Genomic DNA, 26,826 nt, shown 5'->3' on the forward strand with positions numbered 1-26,826 from the left:
GTCTGTGTGTCTGCCTGTGAATATGTGTGCCTGTCAGTCTGTCTGTGTGTCTGCCTGTGAATATGTGTGCCTGTCAGTCTGTCTGTGTGTCTGCCTGTGAATATGTGTGCCTGTCAGTCTGTCTGTGTGTCTGCCTGTGAATATGTGTGCCTGTCAGTCTGTCTGTGTGTCTGCCTGTGAATATGTGTGCCTGTCAGTCTGTGTGTGTCTGCTAGGGCATATATGTGTCTCTCAGTTAATGTGTGTGTCTGCCTGAGAATGAGCGTCTACCTGAAATTCTGTGCATCGATCCGTGAATGTATCTGTGTACACCTGTGAATCTGCTTGTGTCTCTACCCATGATTCCAACCGTGTGTTAAACCATGTATCTACCTGTCAGTTTGTCTGCGTATTTACCTGCGAATCTAGATGTGTCTCTCCGTGAATCTTCTCTTTTTTTGTTTAGGCCTTCCGACCATTGGGGCCGAAGCCCCTGGTCATTAAGGCCATATACAGTATCTATCTATCTATCTATCTAATCGATATATATATATATATATATATATATATATATATATATATATATATATATATATATATATATATATATATATATATATATATATATATATATATATATATATATATATATATATATATATATTTTGTATTTTTTAATTATTTTTTTATTTTTTTATATTTTTTTGACCTTACATTATTTATAAACAAAAATACTTAATCTAAAGACCCTAAAACTAATCACCTAACAGACAAATCGCTAACCTACACTAAATCCTAAGAGACAAATATCTAGACCTACACTGATGGTAGAAAAGCCTCGACCAAGAGAACACCATCAACTGCAGATATGTAATGCCTTTCTACATTACATACCTGCACTCATCACCTGATAACTGTCAGTCGAGGCACAACCTAATATAGGGGACATCAATATATGAAAGAGAACCAGACTAGTCAGGAACAGTTCCATATACGTCAGCACAACTTAAACAAGATGGTATAATGTATTTATATAATATGTACAAAAAGTGAAGTACCTCGCCCAACAGACCACCATCGACTGCAAGTGCCCAATGCCTTTCTATATTGCACACTTGCACTCATCAGCTGGTGACTGTCAGTCGAGGAACGGGGCTTAATGTAGGGGACATCTATATTAGAAACAGATCAGTGGGAGGAGGAACTATTTCAAATATGTCAAATGTCAACCCTAATCAATAGTACAATATATACATTTTTACAGTCGATAAAAACCATAACCATACAGTAAAAAAGTCATCACTCTGATCAGTCCGGTCTCTCTCAAGAAAGCCATCAATTTATCAGTCATAACAATGTCCCCATCACTCAGGATGGTGGAAAGGGTGAAAAGGACGTCTGCTGCGCCGCAGTAATTTATAAGTGAAGCGCGTTCACGAATAAATCGCTGACAGCGCAGAATGATATGACTGATAGATAACACTGCATCACAGATGTCACAGTGTGGTGGGAATCGTCTTTCCATATGAGGTTTCATGTGCGTTAGGATGGTGGCATTAAGCCACAAATGAGCCAACACTTTTTCTTCAAGGCGACTGGGACGGTTGGCAGTGTCCCAGTCGCCCAGGTACGGCTTACATGTTGGAATATTTAGCCTGGCCCACTGACCTTGCCACAGACGATTTACTTATTTCTTTCCGAGAGAGGGACTCGACCGTAGATCACGAGGAACGTCCCAAGTCTCCTCGAGCTCTACAGCCGACTTTGCAAGTAAGTCAGCCTGCTCATTGCCATAGATACGACAATGACCAGGCACCCAGATCAGAGTGAATGACTTGTTGCATGAATGCAGTTTATTAACAACGCAGCCCTGGATCTCATTAGAATCCGTAGTCCAAGAAGCAATCACCTGAAGGGCTGATTTTGAGTCTGAAAATATGACAAATGAGTTATGCCTAGAATTGAAAGCATAGTCTATGGCACTGTCAACTGCTGAAAGTTCGGAGGTAAACACAGATGCATGAGTCGGCAACTGATGCCTGAGGGCACGTTCGGTCGACCATACACTTGCACCCACACATTCACTCGACTTGGAACCGTCGGAACCGTCAGTGTGCAATTGGTGGGACCCCAAGTGACGAACAATGATGTTACGAAACAAGTGGTGGACCTCCGCCTCCGGCACCTTGGTCTTTGGTGCTGGGAGCCATGAAACATCTACGGTAGAGCCGGGTGGCTTCCAAGGCGCTATATTTTTTGACACCACCTTGTCACAGTTACTGGGGTACACACCAAACTCCTGAGTCAGTAAGTGGAGGCGAACGGCAAGTGGCCGACGCACTCCCCACATAAGATGATAGTATTGGTGCAGGGGGGTACAGGCCACATTGCCGATATTACTTTTCCTTGATGTTCGTAGGCCATATGATAAGGTCAGGTGATCATGGCGATTAAGGATGGAAGGCACATTTGCCTCCACTTCTATGTGAGCTACACGGGTACACCACGGGACGGCTCCAAGACACATTCACAGACATTTATTCTGCAACACATCCAGTCTTCTCAACGTGGCATCGGATGCCGAGCCATACACCTGAGCACCATAGTCTAGCTTTGATCGAATAAGGGACTTAAACACCATTAACCCCTTAACCACGGGACTTCACTTTCGTGACTCTTGGGAGCAAGGGATCATACCGTGGGGCGTCACTTTTGTGATTCTGTGTTATTTTGAATTCGCCCGGGCTTTCAAGTGGTGGCTTGTATCATCTATCAGTACTGCCAATGTCCAACACTAGTCAGCACTCCTAATCTCATCTGTACTCCCATCCATTTTTGACAATTTAGCCATTTCTCCCTGTTCTTGACTCCCCTCCCTACCTCCCCTCCATTACCCTCTCCTCTTGCCTGCCCGGCTGTGCTACGCTAAGTAAATCATCCCTGGAATTTTCCACTGATTTCATCCATTGAAATAAGCCCTATGCCCTATTCTTATACCGAATAATATATACAAAAAGGAAATAAGGTAAGTGAGAGTGCCATACACCTGGAATTGGCTAATTATCACCTGACAACACCTCACAGGCACTCGTTCGCTAATTTTCACTGTTTATTTCCCCTTGAAATATGCCATATAATCTATTCTCGTAATAAAAATATATATAAGAAAGGAAGGGAGAAGCCTAAGTGATATTTATATTCACCTGGAACTATCTAATATATTATGTATTGTCTAGATTTCCTGCCAATCATTTCATAGCGTATATATCAGCTGCTGTCACCAGGCTGACACTGGCAGCATTGCACTCCCCCTTGGCAGGCCACCACACTGTATTCTATGCTATGTAAATCTTCCCTGGAATTTTCCACTGATTTCGTCCATTGAAATAAGCCCTATGCCCTATTCTTATACCAAATAGTATATACAAAAAAGAAATAAGGTAAGTGATAGTGCCATCCACCTGGAATTGGCTAATTATCACCTGACAACACCTCACGTGCACTCGTTCGCTAATTTTCGGTGTTTATTTCCCCTTGAAATATGCCGTATAATCTATTCTCGTAATAAAAATATATATAAGGAGGGAAGGGAGAAGCCTAAGTGATATTTACATTCACCTGGAACTACTTAATTTATTATGTATTGTCTAGATTTCCTGCCAATCATTTCATAGCGTATATATTAGCAGCTGTCACCAGGCTGACATTGGCAGCACTGCACTCCCCCTAGGCAGGCCACCACACTGTATTCAGTTTACTGTCATCTTTCAAGGTGAAAGCACTTCGAATTCACGCATGTCAAATTCCGCCGCTTTTCAGCCCCATGCAAAGGGCCCTGTGACCTCTACCCCCTACTAAGCCTCGTGTGGAAAGAGGTAAAGGGCTAAATGACTGCTGTAGAACGTGAACTGGCTAATTTGTCAATGAAAATGATAGAGAAAGACTACGATCTTTCTGGTGAGTAAAACAGTGCAAATGGAAATGTAAATAATGTGTAAACAAAAATAGTTTTATAAGTTACTGTAAGTGACAGTGCCTAACACAGTGTAAATAAAATAGAAATGTAAATAATGTAAATAAAATAGAGAATGTAAATGTAAATGAGTAGTAACATAAGAATACGAGTATATATACTAGGAGTCATGAAAGTGAAAGTTTCACTCTAGCATGTATGAATACTATGAGTTATGAAAGTGAAGGTGAAAGTGACAGATTCACTCTCAACGCTAGTATACAGGATGAGAAAGTGAATGCTATGTATTTTACTGAAAGAGAAATTGAATGCCTACAGTGACAATAAACTACTATTACTGAAGGAAACTTATGGATAAAGACTGTAGATATATATGTGTTATATAGTAACAGAAATATAAAGTGTGAGTGTTTTTATGAATAATAAATGACAGAACACCAGCGGCGGACGATCGCAAGTGGGAAGGTCATACGCGCTCGTAATTTTCATTGCTTTCACAGTGCTTTTTTTTTTTTAGTATGGATTCCAAACTATTTGAGAATCATAGAATAGTGTTTCTAGTGATAATATCAGGCTGTGGTAATCATATTACGGGTTGTCGGGAAGTGTAAAGTGGAGACTTCGTTACCCAACTTCAGAGGTCTCCACAAGTCCTACGGTACTCGACGAAGGCTCAACAAACATCCCAGGAGAAAGCTGAAGGTATTTGCCATAAGCATTTATAATTTTAATATTCTAGGACTAATAACTGATTTTTGGCAAATATTTTTAGAGAGTCTGTCGGAGCGCGAATATGCCCGCGGGACACGCAAGTCAAGGCAAAACAAGCCCGCGATTTAGGGGTTAATAAAGATTTTCTGTCGGCACCCCATGTAGTACCTGCCAGGTACTTGAAGACATTTAACAGTATATCACAACGAGCAAGCAAATTATGTACATAAATTTTGAAGTTCAAATGATGATCAAAATGTATTCCCAAAAACATTACAGAATTTTGAAAAGGTACCACCTGATTATCCAAAGTCAAGCACAAATTAGGTACGTTACGATTAGTGAAAACTACAGTGGTACACTAAGGGACAGAAAACTTAAATCCCCACTGCAAGGCCCAGTGGTGGATGGACTCAATGGCTGCTTGAATTCGCCCAGCCGAATATTGTGCATTACGGGAAGACTGCCATATTGCACAATCGTCAGCAAAGAGTGAGTATTTAAAATTCCTTGGGATGGGAGCTGATGACAGAGTATCATTGATCATAATACTAAATAAAGTGGGACTAAGCACACTTCCCTGCGGCACCCCGTTTTCCTGGATAAATATATCTGATGTTACGTTACAGGGCAATTTGACAGAGAAAGTCCTGTCCCTTAAGAAATTTGAAATAAAAACAGGCAAATTTCCTCTTAAACCATAAACATAGAGCTTCATTAGTTTACCGTGTCGCCATGTCATGTCATAGGCTTTATGGATGTCCAAGAACATCCCTATCATGAAGTCTTTATTGGCAAATGCCTCTGCGATACAATGCTCCAAATTCATTAAATGACCTAGTAAACTTCTGTATTTACGGAAGCCAAGTTGTTGATCATTTAACAAATTCTTTGACTCTATAACAAAAAGCCTATTGTTTACCACTCGTTCCATGACCTTACATAGACAAGAAGTTAACACAATAGGACGAAATGAAGTGGGATTCATAAGACGACCAGCCTCTTTGGGTAACGGTATGACATGCACAAAGTGCCATGAGTTTGGGAACGTTCGAGATGCCCAAATCTCATTGTACAATGCTAACATCTTAATCGGGCTGTCCTGATTAAGATGCTGGATCATACTGTACATGATGGTGTCTGGTCCAGGGCTGGTGTCTTTACAGGATTTAAGGGCAAGGAGCAGTTCATCTAATGTAAACTCTTGGTTGTACTGGGAGTCTACGTCTTCTGTGGCAAAGTCTATTATCTGTAGCTCAGCTGTGCATTCATGATGATGGAAATGCGGATCATAACTGGCTGAGCTACTTACATGAGAAAAACTCCTGGCGAGGATGTTAGCAACGTCCATGGGATCATCATAGATGGTGTTGTTCACCTGCAGGGTGGTCACAGGGATGTTTGGGCGTTTATTATTTAATATTTTAATACCGGACCAGACTTTAGTGAGTGGAGTTGTTCGATTCACCGTGGACACAAGGGACCGCCAGGAGTCACGTTTCGCCCTAATTATTATTCTCCTTGCCTCAGACCGTGCCTGTTTGTAGGCAATAAAATTTTCCTCAGTGAGCTGACTATCAAAAATCCTGTATCTCCTATTGCGTTTCCTTAATGCTTGTCGGCAATCCAGCATCCACCAATGTGCTCTATGCTTTGCATGAACTTTAGAAATTCTTGGGAATAGCAGCCTCAGCTGTTTGTAATATGGAAGTAGTTACATTTTCGACCTTAACATGTATGGTCTCCTCAGATATATCAAAATTGGCGATCCTTGAGAATAATTCCCAGTCCACTTTCTTATAGTTAAATTTTGGAGGTGGAGGGTCCGAAACAATGTCACGTGTATAAGAAAGGCAGATGGGTAAATGATCACTTCCCAAGGAATGGTCATAAGGGTCCCATGAGAAATCTTGATGTATACCAGGGGAGGCCAGAGATAAGTCAATGGCCGAAAAGTTACCAGTACGATCATCTACATGAGTCGCTCTACCATCGTTCAGAAGGCAGAGGTTGAACTGTAGTATTAGGTTGGCTACTTGCTCCCCATGACCATCGATCCTCAAGCTGCCCCACTGATAGTGATGGGTATTAAAATTGCCCAACACTAACTTATTTCCTGGCAGATGTTCAAATAGTGAATTCAATGCATCACTATCAATGGGGCCAGGTGGAGGACAGTACAGAGAGCAAATAGACAGACATGTGTTATTAATTTTACTCTGCACGTGACAGCTTCCAGAGTAGAATTTAGAATCACATCCATTTGTGGGTGTGATTTGTGTGTGTATATGGCAACTCCGTGACATTCATATCTTCTATACGAGTGGTAGTGTTTGAACTGTGGAGGATTAGGTTGATCCACCAAGCGCATCTCCTGTAAACAAGTAACATCTGACCTGTGTATAGAAAGCAAGATTGCTATATTGTGTAACTTATTCCCAAGAGTCCTACAACACTGTAACACAGTGAATGCGACAGTTTAAGATTTTCGAGGGTGGCCAATGTGCTTAGTTTTTTTTATGCCCCCCGTAACCAGGCGAGTGGCTACCAGGGGACCTTTCCCGGTGCTTGCTAATGGAAACCTCCATATTTTCATCAATAACTAGGCTCCCGGAGTCCCCCGAGGAAGAGCTAAGCTGTCTCTCCCTCGCTGGACCAGGAGCGGGAAGGACATGAGGACGTGCCGGCTTGCTGAGGGTGGTCAAATTAATTTGATCAGACTTGTCTAACTTCGGTTTTTGCCGCACAGAATGCGAAGGAGCAGCAGCAGCTTGAGAGTAGGAAGTAGCAATGGGAATGTCTGTAAGAGAGTTGCAGCGTACAGGAGGGTGAGACTGAGAGGTAGGGTGTGGGGCATGAGGAGTGAGTGTAAGGTCAGTCTGCGTTTCCACGGTGCACATCACGGGACAGGACACAACCGCCGATGCATAGGAGACATTTGGTTTAGGAGTTGCATGCATTGAAAAAGGATATGCCCTCCATTGCCTGCACTGTGTAGACCTCTTTCTCTTCCTGCCATTTGGGACAAACCCTAGAGGAAGTGGAGTGAGCACTCTGGCAGTGAAAGCAGCATTCAGTCTCTGATGTACAGTGGTCAGAAGAATGTCCTACAGCAGCGCACTTGCCACACACCACGTTAGAAGAGCGACAAGTCTTTTTGTGGTGTCCATAGATCTGACATTTTGCACAACGAAGGGCATTTGGGATGTATGGTCTGACACTGACAATTTCGTATCCAACTTTCACATTAGCTGGAAGAGATACTTTTCCAAAAGTCAAGATAACAGTTGCGGTCTTCGTCCTCCTGCCTTCCAAAAATCTAGTAATAAATCTTGCGTCTATTACATCTTTCTGAGCAAGTTCCTGTACGATTTCTTCCTCCTCCATAAGCACGAGATCCCTGCAGGTGATAACACCCTTGCAGGAATTCATGGAGTGCAGGGTCGTGGTCTGAACATCAAAACAATGGAACTTGCTCAGTTTCAGCAAATCCTTTACCTGGGCAGAATTTATAGTCTTTACCAGAAGATCTCCACTTGCAAGTTTTTTCACTTGTTCCACCTCACCTGCACACCCATCAATCACCTTCTTGATGATGAAGGGATTGAGGCGGGACAGGGGAGTAGAACCAGCTGCATGGATCAAGACAAACGATGCATTTTTTACACTGATATCAAGAGATCGTGTTTGGGGCCGTTCAGTCGGGGGACAGTCCGTCCGTTGAACAGTCGGGGGTCGGCCAGGACTACTTCCCCTCCTGAAGGGGGAGGGAGGCAGTAGGGGCGTCCGCCATAGTAACCACTTCCCCCTCGCGGGGGAAGTAGGAAGGAGAAAAACGAGCAAGGGACAAAGTACCCAGGGAAGACACACCTAGTCTGAGATTACCCTCTCAAACCAATCTCGGGAGGACGTGCCTGTGTATAATTCACACCCCAGAGCTATCAGTGGGGGTACGCTCCAGAGGCGAGTAAGCAAAGGTGATCTCAGTAAGTAGATATAGACACCTACTGTATCTCTACTGGGGCTGGGAGGAAGATTAGAACTAGCTAACCTAACTTTGTCGCTGTCAGAAAAAAAAAAAAAAACTATTGCCACTGAGGCAGCCCTAGAATCTGGAGGAGAGTTCAGCACACGTCCGCTCTCTCTGCAACCATCCATCAAAGTCCCCAATCTTCTACCCATAAATCTTTCTGTTTATCTACCTGTGAATCTGTGTACCTATCGGTGAATGTATCTGTGTCTACCTGTAAACATATATGTATGCTTACCTATGAATCTACCTGTCTACCTGTGAATCTCTGTCTACCCAGGAACGTCTCTGTTTGCCTGCCTGCTAATTTGTCTGCATGTCCACCAGTGAATTTATCTGTGACCATACCAGTCAGTATATCTCTGTGTCTGGATGTGAATCAATGAGTGTCTGCTCGTGAATCTGTGTATGTGTATAACGATAATCTATCTGTATGTCTTTCTATGTATTTAAATGCGTGTGTCTATGTGCCTGCTTACCGATCTGTGAATCGGTCTGTGTGTCTACCCGTGATTCTGTCTGGTTACATATGCGTTTATTTGTGTGTCTTATCTGTGTGCTTGTCTGTCTGGTTACATGTGCGTTTATTTGTGTGTCTTATCTGTGTGCTTGTCTGTCTGGTTACATGTGCGTTTATTTGTGTGTCTTATCTGTGTGCTTGTCTGTCTGGTTACATGTGCGTTTATTTGTGTGTCTTATCTGTGTGCTTGTCTGTCTGGTTACATGTGCGTTTATTTGTGTGTCTTATCTGTGTGCTTGTCTGTCTGGTTACATGTGCGTTTATATGTGTGTCTTATCTGTGTGCTTGTCTGTCTGGTTACATGTGCGTTTATTTGTGTGTCTTACCTGTGTGCTTGTCTGTCTGGTTACATGTGCGTTTATTTGTGTGTCTTATCTGTGTGCTTGTCTGTCTGGTTACATGTGCGTTTATTTGTGTGTCTTATCTGTGTGCTTGTCTGTCTGTATGTGTGCTTGCCTGTGTGTCTGGGTGCTCGAGCTCCAACTTCTGAAATACTTGGCTTGAAAACTAAATATTTTGAAGTTACACCTATCAGCCATTTTTTCTGCTCAGTTGGAGGGAAGTCGTAGCCAGGGTGCCGTATGGAACAAACACATATTGTCCAGTGTAAGGATGGTAGTTCAGAGCTTTGTAACACTGCACGAGGAACATTTGGCGATGACACTGTTGTTGTTGTTGTTTAAAGATTTCCTGCACCTATAGTGCAGGCCGGGCCATACATGAGCCCAGTCAGTGGGGTGTAGGCTGACTTAAAAAATAGTAAGGGGGAGGACAGGGCCTCGGGATTGCCCAGCACACACGCCCTGTCTTCTGCCTGGCTTTGTGGTGTGTGTGCGATGACACTTACTCCAGCGGTACAGAATGTCTTAAACTTGCAACAAGATGTCAACGTGTGGTGTGAGGCCCTCATTACAACTACTTAGATATGGGCAGAAGATGACTACAAATCGTAGCTCATGGCTGTACATATTAGTCATATGTTGCACTGCACCGACTATGAAGGTCAAGGGATAAAAGTAAAAGAAAATTATGCCGGGACATTATGGGCCAAAACGATCTGAAAAGTGGGATTTATTCGAAAATTTGATTTCAAGTAAACGCGGCCTTTCACTGCAGATAGTCTTTAAAATATTTGTAGTATTCGAAAATAATCAGTTATCCACGATGAGTCAGCTCCCGTATCCACAAATTACGCATAAAAGTGTACTACCATAGCGCGCTCATCTGTGTTGTTAAGAACAGATTATGCAACTCTTTGTTTCTCGATAACCTCTGCCTTATTCAGAGCACGAAACACAAATCCGTAGCATCACAAGACAGACAAGATCATGAAGAGGCTTAGAATAAACACTGAACGATTTCGCTAGTTTGGCAATGATGTACATAGTGATTAGTACACGATGTTGGAAGCTACGTTGGTAGCCTGGAACCAGGAAATTATGAACAAATTTAAATAACCTGCAGCTCCCTACGCACCGATTTTTGTCTCATAGTTTAGACTAATGCTTCGACTACCTGCTACCACTTGCTGTTGTTGCGCATACTTGCGCTCGTTAGAATAAAAGAACTTTAACTGGATCGGAGTTCTGTACAGCGCCATCTATATCAACCAACCTAAATTGACATTGTTGCAATTAATGGTTGCAAAACAGCAATAAAACACTAATTTTGTTGAATTACTATTTTAATCATAACGGCAAAGTATCAGTATGTGAATATATAGTGCTCTCGGCGGTGTCTCTGGGCATTTTCTTCGTGAGAGGAACGGACTGGGAGAGCCGCTCTACACGGCGAACTGTCAACGCACGGAGTGTATTTCCTAAACAACTCGCGTTCGCTATAGCAAAACTTGTAAAAATTACTATCATTTGGGAAATTAATTGTTAAATTCGTATTCTGCTTAAAAAAAAAAAAAATAGAATTGGACCTTTAATGCTTATACATGGAAAGCCAGAATAAATCCCACTTTTCAGATCGTTCTGGCCCATAGTGGGCAGATTTGTGAATTTCCTGTCACATCTTGAGGATATCGGTTTACAAGATAAAGGAAAGAAGGATAAGCTCAGTTTCTGTCGAGTACACAACTGTTCTTACGGCATGAAATTATTTGATGCTAAGTTCCAATCTTCCGCCAGAATGCGACACGCATAATTTATTTCATAATTTGATTCCTAATTTCTTGTAATGACTGTTGAGTAAACAGGAACAAGGAGACTTATTTATTTATTTATTTATTTATTTATTTATTAAGATTCTTACTAGTTCGATAATCGAACTCAGATTTTTCCAGGTGTGGGCTAAATTTGTTACCCAGTGCACCAACAGCCAGAGGGTGGGTGGATGGATATGTGACCCATGTTACTAAACACCCTGTAGGTAGGTCTCTTACTTTAATGTTTTCCTACTCCTAGTTCCGGATCCTACAGGCCCGATACATTTATGAGAATTAGGGTGATGATGATGATGATGGTGATGATGGTAATCTCAGTAGCATACATGGTGTGTATGATGAAAGATGGTGGTAGTAACAACAATGGGAACAGTATAATAATCTTAGATACTCACAGCGTGTTGATGCCAGGGACGAGATCGAGGATAAGGTCGAGGTGCCTGATGTTGTTGTGTGAGAGATCGAGAAGGGCGGGTTCTTCCAGCTTCAGGTCCTTCAGGCCGGCCAGGGTCTTGGGCGTATCCGTTGACAGCTTGTTGTGGCGCAGGAACCTGAAGGAGGCCAGAGGAAGAGACCAACTAACAAGGAAAACACCCGAGCGATTACCCAGACTGTGACACGAAACTATTCCTGCACATTACTGGCCCCTGTTTTGTTCAAAATGATAGCAGTAAGAGAGAGAGGGGGGGGGGATCATCCACAAACAACACCTTACACCAACTTCACTAATTTCAAGGAGGAAATGATACAGCGATGGCAAGTGTTGTGAACTCACGAGAAACGTAAACTCGAGCGAATGGGCACAATATGGAAGTTAAAAAATTATAGAAATGAGAAAACATATAAACTGTTAAACAGTGAGTTCCAGAGGCTCATCCTTGCATTGGAACAAGTGAAGTTTTGAGAATGAAGTTAAATGCTTGTCACAATGCACAGTAAAACTTAACCAGAAAATCATACACACACAGAGCTGTATGCACGTGCAGTCAGGGTTCATGTTCGTCTGCTTTTCCAGTGTGTCTACATCCCTCTTAAGCCATGTCTGGCACTTTCCTCGCCGATACACATCCCAGAGAAACATTTATAGGCCGAGAAACACACCAAACCTCCCTCATATAAAAACGTTAGCCCAACAAGGGGAAGTGAGAAATAGAATAAGTGAAATATTAGGCTAACATTTCTCCCCGTCAGCAATTATTCAGGCAATAAAACATTACCCATATAACAACTGGAGTTTTGAGAATTTAAAAGCTACCCATAATCTACTGCAAATCATAACCAGGCATGTACTGGCATGCACGTAACTGTATACATCTGTTTCAGGTGAGAGACGCCTTCACACAGTGGCACCGACATGGCCGGCAACTTCGCTACCCCGTTATACAGAGCATGACTACTGAGGTGAGGAGTGAGTGCAGGAACTTGAGAAAGAGGAAGAGGTATAATTGCAAAGCATGCACTGTGTCTGTTTCTGTAGTGCTTGACTGACGTCGTTATCAGTGTTCTCCAACATCAGCTTTATCATAGAATATGTTCTATAATGTTTTACATAATACTAAGCTGTCAGCATCAATGGACATATCCTTGGCACCAGACTCCCAGCTCGAGTCCTCGTGCACTAATATACGTCTTTAGCAACATTAATCTTAAGTTATCTCTGGACAAATAGCTTAAGTACCAGCAACACAAATCATACAAGACAACTTTTTATCATACAGTGTTACCAGATGAAAAGATCCGTAGCACGCAGGCTGATAAGGACGAACTTCTGCTGCCGACTCGTAGATTCACAGATCGTCATAGTCATTCTTCCTTACATACATACATACATATATACATACATACATACTCATCATATCTGTGCAATACTTACACTCGTCCCAGGTGTGTGAGGCTGTAGAAGACCCCCTCAGGAAGCGAGGTTATCCCATTGTACTGCAAGTGACTGAGGAAAGGGAGAAAAGACATGCAACATTAGTTATGATTTTTTGTATGGTAATGGTTTTCAATTTTGTATCTTTTTTTTTTTTTTCTTTCTATGTATCCGACTCTGAGCATAGGCTTCACAGCCTGCTACCAAGGCTATTTAAATAATGCCGAGAGAGAGAGAGAGAGAGAGAGAGAGAGAGAGAGAGAGAGAGAGAGAGAGAATCCATCTTGAAAGTGAGACTCCATTTCACCAAGTCAGGCACTACACCAGTGATGTCAACACCTGCAGCATTGATAAAGGTCCTCAATACTAGATACACCTTCCTGTGTTGCCTTTATACTGGTTCTCAAGGTAATAAATAAAGGTCACCTAATGCAGAGGATTTACATCAACATTAAAAGCGTTGATGACATCGATGATGGTGCCAAACTTGGCGAAATGGAGTATAGTCAGCCATTCGTTTATATGTCTGTGGTTCGGAACTAATGAAACGTAATTCTTGTCCCACCAGACTGGCTTGAATATTCCTGTTTAGCTTAGCAAGATCCCATTAGGTTCCCACACAGCTGAGGGATTGTATAAAAGAATTGTTGACCACAATATAATGTAAAAGAACTTTTGACCACAACTATAAATAGAACAACTGGGGCAAGATTAGAACCCTTCCAACTCGCTTGAATATAATGGTTTGATTTTTCATGATTTCATTAGGTTCTGTTTATTGACAGTGTAAAGGATTTATTGGCCGCAGCTATGCAAATAATACCCTTAGAATTACCATTGTGAATCAACCAAAATACAGTTTGTTTCATGTCTGTGTTCTTTATTGCTCATGTATGTCAGTAACTTACGATGAATTTATGATACACTAGATCTCAACAGAGTGGAAATGTAGAGTTATATTCTTGTTGACACAGGAGAATTCGTAGTCCATCCTGAGGGATTTGACTTATTACGCTTTATCATTCTTGGGCATGGTAAGTATATATATATATGGTGTGGATGTGGATGTGATAGGAAGCGTTATGAGGAACACACTGAGGTGGTTTGGCCATGTGGAGAGGATGGAGGGTGAAAGACTGACGAAGAGAGTGTATGTGAGTGAGGCCATTGCAAGTCCCCGGCTGAACAAAGGCCCCACCCAACCTTCTCCACGAATTTCACGACTGAGGCAATCTCATGCAAGCTTTCCCTGCAAATATCTCTATTTAATCTTTCCTCCCGTCTGGCCATTTTCTGCAACGCTTACTATCTCTCGAAGTCCAGTTTGTCAGCCTCTTGCTTCAATGGTTATCCCTTGTTCTTCCTACATGACCTGCCCTGCCCTCAATTTCTGTTCTTTTAAAACTTGTATAGTGTCTTTGACTTTAAAAATATTCCCAATATTTGCCATTCTGTTGCCCTTTGAGAACGAATTAGTTGATTTTCCATCGATTTTCTCAGTTTCCAGGTCTCACAATCGTACATCATAGCTGGAGATATACATGCATTATATGCTTTTCGTTTCCTGCATATTGGATGGCTACTTTTCATGATGTCACTTTGTTACCTCAGGTATTTCACTTGTGTCAGCTGAAAAGTTTGTTGTTGGTACTATTGTCTTAGACGCATACAGTTCTTTGTAAAATTCTTCAACTGTCTTTACTATCTTATCTCTGCATTTAGTGACTTCACCGTTTTTGTGTTTCAGTGATAATATATATATATATATATATATATATATATATATATATATATATATATATATATATATATATATATATATATATTGGAACCTCTGTGGTACAGTGGTAGAGTGTGCGCTTTGAACACGGGTGAACCAGGGTTCGCGCCCCGCCAGAGTAATAAACTCTGGGAGTGTTCACCCGGCCACGTACTGTATTGGCGGACACAAGGGGTGTTGTGGTTGAACCAGTGTCGCTTACTATAACGTATGCTTGCACCCAGTCGTCTTGCACGGGCCGATTACACTTGATTCACAGACTTCACACATCCAGAGCAACTCCAACACTACAATTACAATTACAAGCACTTCTCACCCTACATACAATCTCTACCAGACAGCCTAAGCCACTTGGTAGAGATACATTGACTGTATCGTCCTGACTTCGGTCAGGATAGGCCGGTCCTGCAGTGGATACTCAAATGGCTGATGATGATGATTTTATATATATATATATATATATATATATATATATATATATATATATATATATATTGTGTGTGCTTGTGGGTGGTGGGTGTCAACAATGAAACACGAACGCAGAATATCAGTGTAATAGACACATTACCACCGACAAAGAGGAGTTTCGAAATCTCCCGAAGTCAGAAGGAATACGGCACATATATAGTCATGATAAATGTGCAGCGTCGACTTTGGCCATTATTATTATTAATATTATTATTATTTTTGTTATTTGAAACACAATCTGTGCTTGGATGATTCCCCCTCCTGAGTATAATAACATTTTTTTTTTCTCAACAAGATAGGAGGGCTGTGAATTCAGGGACTGAGAGCGTGAAAACCTTGTTTATTTTAAAGAAATGTAATTAAAAATCGAAAACCGGGATGCGTTAATTTCCAGATACCTGAACATATTGAGCTCAAAAGCCTGGGTGTCTTAGGCGGCAGGAGAGACAGGCTGAAGAAGACTGTTCCAGTGCCGACCTGTGTCCATAATACTGGCTGGCTCTGATTACTGAGTTGAATGTGAGAGTGTACAGCCAGAAGGGAGTTGGACGAGTGAGGCGGCGGCTTATATTAATGCGTATCGATCATACTTATAGGTCATTAGAGCAAACGATTAGTTTTTGATGAACCCAGTCATCTCGTTGAATATATCCCACAACGGTGGTTGTTATGTCCAACTGACCCAAGTGTACTACTGGGTGAAGAGGGACAACGGGGAAACAAACTTTGTACAAGAGTTTGACCAGATTGAGAATCCGGCTCAGGTTCTTCCACTTGCCAGCTGGGCATGAGGAAGAAGGACAAGAAGCAGTCTGAAGAGGAAAAAGTACTATTCTAAAATAAAATAATAATAATAATCTGAAGGAGGAAAAGTACTTTGAAGGGGAAAAAGTATTCCAAAAAGAGAGAAAAAAAAAAAAATATGAGGAAATATAATTTTAGGGAAAATCCTCCGCAAGGAAGAGAGTACTCTGAAGAGGGAAATGGTGCTTTGAAGTGAAAAAAATACCTTGATGGAAAAAAAAAAAGTACTTCGAAAGAGTAAAACACCATGAAGGACACTTAGTGCTCTGACTCAGAGACAAGTACTATGACTGGGGACAACATATTATGAATGGAGAAAAGTACGAGTACACTCGATCAATAAATGATGTTTACAACTCTCTCTCTTACATTTTGAAACAGTGAACGAAACCTATGAAAGTATTCTCCTGTAAATACTTATAGTTGTACGTGACCATTAATTTAATCATTACGACATAAAGATAGAACTTTATGCATGTGAAATATACACAAAAGTTCATTCAGAAATATTCCCCTAATGAAAGAAACATGATAACCAAAGCGCTCATTGTGAAACCGTTGGTCACCCGTGTAAAGATGGCGTTTTACTCGAAAGTTTCCAACATCTGGAATATGCAATGTGCATGGGAAAATACTCTCAGGCGGGGAAAAATACCTGGACTGGGAAAAGTACATTGAACAGGTAAAATATTGAAAATGGAAAAATGAGCTCCGAGTGAGGGTAAGTAATCTGAATACAGAAAATTACCATACATGATGGAAAAGAACTGTGAATAGGGAAAGAACTGTGCATGGCGAAAAATACCCCGAGGGAAGAAAGCGAACCCTGGAGAAGGAAAAGTAAAGTGGAAAAAATTCCTGGAAAAGAAAAGGAAAATTTACATGGGGAAGGACGCTCATGGGGGGAACGTACTATGAAAGGTTGAACAAAATACCGTACCGGAAGGAAGTATACTATGAATGGAAAAAGTGCTCTGAACAGGAAAAAGTGCTCAGGATAGGAAAACAGTCGTGGGCAGCAAAAGAGGGCGATAAATTCTGAAAGAAGGACAGCGACGCAGCTCAGTAATCGTTGCAATCATGTCCCCTATTGTGCTCAGAGTTGACCCCGAGAATACAGATACAAGTGTGGAGGTAGAGGCTGGGAGTGGATGGGAACATGGGGAGTGCGGGATTGGAGGGGAATTTGGGGGAATACATGAAGATGAGAGGAGGAAACGAGGTTGAGAGAGGAAAGGTTGAGTTGGACTGGAATTGAAGACTGGGAGGGATATATAGGTAAAGAATGAACGGAAGTGAATGCAGAGAAAGGGTTGGGGGGAACTGGGAGGGTAAATGGAGAGGAAAGGAGAGGAGAAGAGAAGAGGGGAGAGAGGAGTGGTCAGCGGAGCTAGAAATAATGATGAGGTGGATTTGGGGATGCAAATAAAGAGGGGTGAGGTAGAGAGTAAGGAAGAATGGGTGAGATGGATTGAGGTGTACTGGGTAGGAGGAAGAAGTGGGGAGAGGCTTAGGAAAAAGAATGGGGATGGGATGAAAGGAAAGAGAATGCAGAGAGAGAAGGGAGTGCGGGTTGATTGGGAGGTAAATGGAGAGGGAGGGAGGAGGTAAGATAGAAATAAAGTGTTGATGAGAATTTAGATTTGGGAAGGGGGGCGTATGTAAGTGGGAGTGAAAATGGAGAGAAAGGAGCAAGAAAATCTTGTCATACAACCGTACCACTCACAGAAAAGTAAACAGATTTGCCTCTGGGCCGCCTCACGAGAATTCAATATTCACCAATATTCACCAGTGACCCTGAGGGAATTGGCCGAGTGCTGGACGGGGGTGAAAAGAAAAAAAAAAGTAATAATAATAATAATAGTCAAAGGAAGGAATAAGTAAATATTATTTTTTTTTTTGAAAAGCACCGAAACTTTTCGGTTGTTTCACTTTGTGTGTAAGCTATTTCTCTGAACTGTCTGCTTGTCTCATTCCGTACCGCAACGCACTTTCACCCATTTTCTTTCCAACTCTCCTAAGAAAGAATTAATCAGTACTCTCAGTCCTTCATGTTCACAACAAGTCAAGTATGGAACTGTATTTCTCTGTTTTCGTCTACCTGTGATCTCAGAACTTCTGAAATGCATGTCCAGGCATTTAGATCTGAGCGGATATTGATTATAGCGCTCTCTCTCTCTCTCTCTCTCTCTCTCTCTCTCTCTCTCTCTCTTGGTCAATATCTCTGGAAAAGACAACTTATATAAAGGCATCTGTCATTTATTTGTTTGTTTGTTTTACAGAAAATTGGCTCATTTAATGCATAGCATGGAGCAACTTGCACGCACCTGACATGGGTGGGCAGCTGTATCATACACGTTTAAGCCATATATTCCGAGGACAATTTCTGTCACTGGAGAAGCGACCTGCATCCCCCCAGTGCTTCACACATGGGTAAAGGAATGGAAAGTTCCAAGGGTGTGTTGAAAAGTGGCTGAGGAAATTTACATGACAGTTGCTGTGGTATAAGTGAACTGGTCTGTGAATTTCACCGAGGAAACCTCGGCAGAATGCGAATATTGGAAAGCACATGCAAGGGCATACTGCTGAATCATATTGCCTTCTTCTGTTTCTTTTTCTTTTCCTCCTCCCTCTCCTATTTTCAATGACTGATTGTATACTCTTTCTTTCTCTCTCTCTCTCTCTCTCTCTCTCTCTGCATATATCCTGGATATATATCTATATCTATATATATCCTATATATATATATATATATATATATATATATATATATATATATATATATATATATATATATATATATATATAACCGATATCAGAGAGAGTGTTACGTAGGCAGCCCAATTTATCTGACGTAAAATTTCAAAATTAATCTAGTCAGTTTCCGTTATCACGAATACTTACCCTTCGTCACTAGGATATGATCAGATTCACAGTAGATAGGTGGCTACCATCATCCAGGGGGGTACCACCATGGAAATGACGTGTGGTCAAGGCCCGATGGCTGACCTTGCAGACGAGGAACACATTTACCAAGTAATCAGATCTGAGACAATTTACTCATACAAATCTCCTATACACACCATATACATGGGGGCTATGACTCCCTCCATTTTCCCTGCACCTTCTCATGTGGAGGGACCCTGTTATGACAATGATGGGGCGCTGTCTGCCACAGGAAGGCGGCTCCTTGCTTATGGGAGGTGTGCTTCTCCAGACAGACCGGAGCAGAGAAACAACTTAATCACTTGTTTAACGTACCAGTGGAGTAGAGTATAGAGGCCGGGAAATCTCAGACCCAAGTCGTAACTGGATTCGTCTGTTTTGCCCTAAAGTGAATGACAATGACTGTGTTGGCTGTGTATAGGGCGAAGGCTTTGATGTGAGTGGTGGTGGTAGTGGTTATTGTTGTTGTTGCTCTTGTAAATGGGTGACAGATCGTGAGGCTGGCAGTCACAGGAAACGCAATAAAAAATTGACCGAGTAACTGTTTGTTTTTCTCCGTAAGATGGATGATTATGGAAGTGTTAAGTGATCACAGAGGGTGGTGGGTTTTATGTCAGTGGCTATGATGATTGTTGTATCTGGTTGATGGGGGACTGAGACTGGGCCAGACACTTTTTTCCTGTTCTACGACCAAATACTTATTAACTCTCGCCAAAAAGTATCAGAACCCTGTAAGCCCCACACACATTGATATATATATATATATATATATATATATATATATATATATACATATATATATATATATATATATATATATATATATATATATATATATATATAAAAGTCTGTTCTTCGCTCTGCTAAAAATAATTTCATCCGTACTAAATGCTCTCAACTCTCCAACTCGAATTCTTCCCGCTCCTTCTGGCACCTTGCCAAAAACCTTTCTAACAATTTTACTTCATCATCCTTCCCTCCTCTTTTCTACTCTGATGGCTCTGTAGCTATTTCTTCTACTGATAAAGCAGATCTCCTCGCACAGACTTTCTCCTCCAATTCCACCTTAGACGATTCCGGTGCTGTTCCTCCATCACTTCCCGCCTCTGACTTCCTCATGGCTGACATTAAAATTTCTTCAGCTGATGTATTTTCTGCCATCATTGGCCTCAATACTAACAAGGTAGATGGGCCTGATGGAATCCCTCCTGTTGTTCTCAAGAACTGTGCTTCTGTGCTTACACCCTGCCTAGGCAAACTCTTTGGCCTTTGTCTGTCAACTTGTACCTTTCCTTCTTGCTGGAAGTTTGCTCTCATTCAGCCAGTCCCAAAGAAGGGTGACCACTCCCAACCCTCCAACTATCGTCCAATTGCTTTAACGTCCTGTATTTCAAAAGTTTTCGAGTCAATTCTCAATAGAAAAATTTTAAGGCATCTTTCCTATCACAACCTTCTTTCTGATCGTCAGTACGGGTTCCGTCAGGGACGCTCCACTGGCGATCTTCTCACCTACCTTTCAGACTCCTGGTCACCCTCCTTTCGGGACTTTGGCGGAAGCTTTGCCATTGCACTTGACATCTCAAAGGCTTTTGATCGAGTCTGGCATAAATCTTTAATTTCCAAACTGCCCTCTTACGGTTTCTATCCTTCTATCTGTGCCTTCATCGCTAGCTTCCTTTCTGGTCGTTCTATAGCCGCTGTTGTAGATGGCCATTGTTCTTCTCCTAGATCTATCAACAGTGGTGTTCCTCAGGGCTCTGTCCTATCACCAACTCTCTTCCTTTTGTTCATGAATGATCTTCTAAGCTGTACATTTAACCCTATCCACTCATACGCTGATGACTCCACCCTTCACCTCTCCATTCGGTTCCCGCAACATCCATCTCAGCAGTTACTTCAACAAACAAGGGATGAGGCTATGGCACACCTAATGTCTGACTTGGCTCGTATCTCTAACTGGGGTAAAAATAATATGTTTTTTTTTAATGCATCTAAGACTCAGTTCTTACACCAATCAACCCGTCAAAATCTTCCACAGGTATACCCACTAATGTTTAATAATATTCAGCTTAATCCTGCATCATCCTTAAACATGTCTGGGGTTTCATTGACTCGGGACTTATCTTGGAAAGATCATATTACATCTCTTGTAAAATCTGCTTCCAAGAGATTGGGTGTGCTAAGCCGACTCCGTTCTTTCTTTACCCCTGCACAATTGTTGACTCTGTACAGGGGTTTTATCCGCCCCTATGTGGAGTACAACTCTCATGTGTGGGAAGGCTCCCAACATACAGCTCTTCTAAATAGGGTGGAGTCAAAGGCTTTTCGTCTCATTAACTCTCCTCCTCTTACTGACTCCCTTCAACCTCTATCTCTTCACCGCACTGTTGCATCTTTATCTCTTTTATATCGCTACTTTAATGGTCACTGCTCCTCTGAACTGTCTGCATGCATTCCTCCACCTCTTTGACGGTCACGTAGCACCCGTCTAGCAGCAAACTCTCATCCCTTTTCTGTCCAATTCTCTAATGCAAGAGTTAACCGTTACTCCCATTCCTTCATTTATGCAACAGGTCAACTCTGGAACTGTCTCCCTCTGTATTTCCTGCTGCCTATGATCTCCAGTCTTTCAAACGCAGTGTGTCCAGGCATCTCGAAATGAATGGATCTTGAATTTGGCTCTCTCTTGTATTTTGTTTTTCTCTTGGATGGAACTCTTATTGCGGGCTCATGGCCTTTGGTTGCTTCTTCCTCGCATTAATATATATATATATATATATATATATATATATATATATATATATATATATATATATATATATATATATTGTTATGGAACAGAGAGAGATAATGAACACTTCAAGTGAGAATACTAAAATCACTACTGTCCCGCAAAGTTCCAGGTTCAAAACAAAAGAGTTAGGTAAAATTACAAGTTAAAGTTTAATACTCAAACTAACAACTAAACATTCAGGACTCATAAGGATAATGTAATGGCAAAAACAGGTTAAATATATGGTTAACTGCAATAGCCTCTATTAACACGAAATTAGCAAGAACAAATTTATCTAAGTCAGCCCTGATAAATTGAGAAAACTGGATAATGGTCATTTAATGCAAGATATATTATTACAGATATAAAATGTTATTAATAATGGCTGACATCAAAAAACTCCACACGAATCACAAAAACCTCACCAGGCCCACAAATTAACGCCTTACGCCATACAGTACAAGAAAAAATGCAACAACACTTATACTCAAATTATACAGCAGCTAGATGGTTGGAGACTTCCTGAGCACTCACAAAAATATTACACTATACAGGGGAGGACAGAGATGTGAATCAAATGAGGAGTAGATCAAAGTGGCAATTAATGCAGAGACTGAGCTCATTATATAGGGGCCGGCAGAGCTTGATTCAACTTGCAAAAAGGACGCGGAAATGAAGCCATAGGGGACAAAGAGTTGACAGTCCTGCTCTGAACAACAGAAAGAACGACTTACTCTACTATAAGGGGGAGAAGGGGGGAGTGAGGTAGAACACGTAAGCCTGGTCACTATGGAAGCCACGAGGCGAGTCGTGATCAAACATGCAGCATACTGTACGTTAGAATTATACAAAGGATGATGAAATCATAGGCTATGTAACACCTCCCCACAAAGAAAAAGAAATTTACAAAGGAAATTTCTTATTACTCTAAAACAATCTGTCTAAAGTCTAGTTAAGCAATCTGCAATAACATTTTCTTTCCCCTAGACATGTTGAATGTCTAATGAATACTCCTGAAGAAGTAGACTCCATCTTGTCAATCTCTGATTTTTATCTTTAAACTTACTAAGGAATTTCAGTGGGTTATGATCGGTATAAATGACTATGGGGTCAAAACCAGAACACAAATAAAATAAAAAATGCTGTAAACCCAAAATCAAGGCCAAAAGCTCTTTCTCAATGGTTGAGTAGTTCTTTTGAGGTGAAGTGAACTTCTTACTGTAATATGATACAGGGTGTTCAATACCCTGATCATCCTTTTGCAGCAAAACAGCCCCAGCTCCTGTATCACTTGCGTCAACAGCCATCTTAAAAGGCTTAGCAAAATTTGGAGTAGCGAGCACTGGCTGACTTAATAGGATAGCTTTAAGTTTGCTGAAAGAGGATTCACAGTTATCGGTCCAGACAAATATAACTCCCTTTTTCAGTGGGTCTGTAAGTGGTGATACAAGAATTGAAAAGTTAAGAACAAATCTCCTGTAATAACCTACCATTCCCAAAAATTTTTGTAGCTCTTTCCTACTTTTAGGTCTGGGAAGATCACTTATAACCTGAACCTTAGCTCCTGGTGGTGCAACGTGTCCATCACGAATTATGTACCCTAGGTACTGAACTTTAGCTTGACCAAACTCACACTTTGATAAATTAGCTACAAGATTAGCCTGAACCAAACACTCAAGAAATTTACTGACATGGCATAGGTGATCTTTCCAGTTGTCACGGAAGATTAATACATCATCAATATAAACAACACCCTGCCAAACCCTCTGTTACAACATTCATGAGCTTCTGAAAAGTGGCTGGTGCATTCTTCATACCATATGGCATTACAGAACATGCAAAAGTCTTTCCTAGTGTTACAAAACATGAGATCTCCCTAGCACGTTCAGTCATAGGTACTTGCCAGTATCCCTTTAACAAATCAAACTTACTTAGTACCTAACCTTTCCGATCTTGTCTATGCAATCTTCCACGCGAGGGAGAGGGTAAGTGTCTGTTTTGGTTATCTGATTAACACGTCTGTAGTCAATGCAAAGCCGCTGTGACCCACCTGGCTTAGGGACTAGAGTGACAGGAGAACTCCACTCGCTCTGACAGGGCTCAATCATCTTGTGGTCCAACAGGTAGCCAAGCTCCTTCTGGATGAGAGGAACTTTCACTGGGTTCACACGGTAAGGAGGCAGTTTAATTGGCTTTGCGTCTCCAACATCGACATCATGCATCAACACAGTGGTTCTTCCTGGAGTGTCATGGAACACTTGCGGGTACTCCTGCAGTAATGCCGAAAACTCCTGCCTTTCCTCGGGAGCTAGATGAGAAAGCTTAGTCTGGAGATCATTCATGATATCAGGATTCTTCCCCAAACTATCACTCAGGCTCATACTGCATGGGAGAGCTTCACTTGCAGACTCGGGTGGAACAGCTACAGTGCAGACTCGGTTATTTTCGTCCCGCCTGTGATATAACTTTAGCATGTTGGTGTGACAAAGTTGCATATTCTTTCTACGATCTGGTGTGGCGATGACATAGTTGACATCACTGAGTTTCTTCTCCACAAAATAAGGACCACTAAACTTGGCTTGAAGAGGTTGCCTATGCACTGGTAGCAGAATCAAAACCTGATCTCCTGGCTGAAAGTGGCGTAACCTGGACTTCTTATCATACCAAGTCTTCATCTTCTCCTGAGCTGCTACTAAATTCTTTCTCGCCAGCTGTAAAGCAGTGGACAGCCGTTCTTTGAACTTCATCACATACTCCAGCAGGTTGACGTCATCTTCCTCCGACAGCCAGCATTCCTTGAGTAGCTTAAGGGGTCCTCTTACTTCATGGCCAAACAGTAGTTCAAAGGGTGAGAAGCCCAGTGATTCATTTGGATATTCTCTTGTGGCAAATACAACGAATGGAAGACCTTTATCCCAGTCTTTCTGATGTTCCAAACAGTATTTCTTGAGCATCGATTTGAGTGTTTGATGATATCTCTCCAACGCTCCTTGGGTCTAGGGATGGTAAGCTGAAGACGTGATCTGGGTGATGCCCAACTCTTTCAGAGACTGCTTGAAAACATTTGACATGAAATTACTTCCCCGGTCTGACTGTACCTCCTTGGGCAGACCAATCTTGGTGAAGAACCCTAGCATTTCCTTAACCACGTTCTGTGCTGAGATATTTCTAAGTGGAATGGGTTCAGGATAACGAGTAGCCATATCAATCAGGGTCAACACATAAGAAAATCCTGAAGAAGTCTTAGGAAGAGGGCCCACAATATCCACCAACACACGGGTGAATGGCGCCTCAAAAGGAGGAATGGGAACTAGAGGTGCAACCTTTTCGGTCTGATTACACTTCCCCACAAACTGACAGGTGTGACAAGACTTACAATACCAGGAAGCATCTCTGAAGATACCTGGCCAGTAGAAGTGTTTCAAAATGCATGCCACAGTCTTCCTCACTCCAAGGTGTCCTGCCAAACTGGAATCATGAGCCACTCTAATGATATCCTGCCTACAAACACGAGGGATGACAACTTGATGTACAACCTCCCATTCACAATCGGCTGCTGCTGTTGAGGGTCTCTACTTCCTCATAAGTACTCCTGACGTTATATAATAACAAGTAGAAGCACCAGCTGACTCTTTCTCACTGCAAGCAGAGTTAGCTAGACCTTTCAACTCAGGGTCAGCAACCTGCAACTCAACCAACTCTTGATGAGACAAATTATTAGCACTACGGGGTACTGCCTCATCTGGTGAGTGGTCCAAATTAGCAAGAAAAGTGTCAGCTAGGATAACATCATCATCATTATCCTCTAAGTCACCAGTAACTTTAGACTTAGCCCTAGTGACAGCACATGCAGAGACCACATCAGGGACATCACAATCCTGGGTCGCAGTCACTGGTTCACTAGACAACTGAGGAGCTGGACACACTTGACTTCCACCAATATCATTTCCAAGTAAGAAAGTTACACCTGACATTGGGAGTGTCTCAACCAACCCAACCATAACGGAACCATTAACAAAACCAGACTCTAAATTCACTCTGCACAGAGGGACAGAGAAGTATTTATTCCCTACACCTTGTAAGATTACAGTTTCATCAGAGGAATTAACATTACAGCCTAGAACACTGGTCAGCATAAGGGATTGGCAAGCACCTGTATCACGATATATTTTATCTGATTTCCTGTCATTATTGTCCAGAGGACTGACAAAACCATCAGACAGGAAATAAGCACATGAACTCTTGAGAGTGTCACCCATGTTACTGCTCAAAAGAGGAGCTTCATCATGAGAATTTAATTTACCCCTCAAAGCAGGTTCAATTAACTCAGTTAAAGAATTCTGGGAACTCTCAAGGGTGGACACTAGACCCATTGACTGAATATTTAAAGACTCCTTTTTGTTCACAACACGCTGTCTCCTGAAACATTTCTCCGTAGTATGACTAAGCTTACTACAATAAGTACATTTACTTTTCTGAAATCTAGAGGTGAAGCTGGTATTTACTTCCTGAGAAACATCATCTTTATTCTCTTTCCTGTTACCTGTACTCTGAGTAGAGGCAACGTACTTACTCTCAGCTTTCCTTTTTTCTTTAGAATATCTCTTGTGAGTGAGAACATATTCATCAGCTAAAACTGCAGCATCAGACAAATTATCTATTCTTTTCTCATCAAGATATAGGCTTACATCTTTATTAATACACCTTTTGAAGTCCTCCACCAAAATCATTTGCTTAAATTTATCAAAATCAGAATTTACATTCTTAGAATTTAACCACTGCTCTAACAGATCTTCTTT

General features: G+C 41.6%; 1 protein-coding gene across 1 annotated transcript in view; it reads right to left on the reverse strand.

Annotated features, from left to right (window-relative positions):
- The window catches only part of LOC145418322 (relaxin receptor 2-like), a 212,176-nt gene that overhangs the window by 86,112 nt on the left and 99,238 nt on the right, over positions 1-26,826 (reverse strand). The window contains exons 6-7 of the mRNA XM_080286762.1: positions 13,257-13,328; positions 11,779-11,934 (exon numbers count right to left, since the gene is read on the reverse strand). Coding sequence (XP_080142888.1) covers positions 11,779-11,934; positions 13,257-13,328 — 228 coding nt within the window. The remainder of the gene's footprint in view (positions 1-11,778; positions 11,935-13,256; positions 13,329-26,826) is intronic.

The sequence above is a fragment of the Coenobita brevimanus genome, chromosome 113 (assembly GCF_032717465.1).
Source record: "Coenobita brevimanus isolate Jiangsu-jjx chromosome 113, ASM3271746v2, whole genome shotgun sequence".
Classification (NCBI taxonomy): Eukaryota; Metazoa; Arthropoda; class Malacostraca; order Decapoda; family Coenobitidae; genus Coenobita; species Coenobita brevimanus.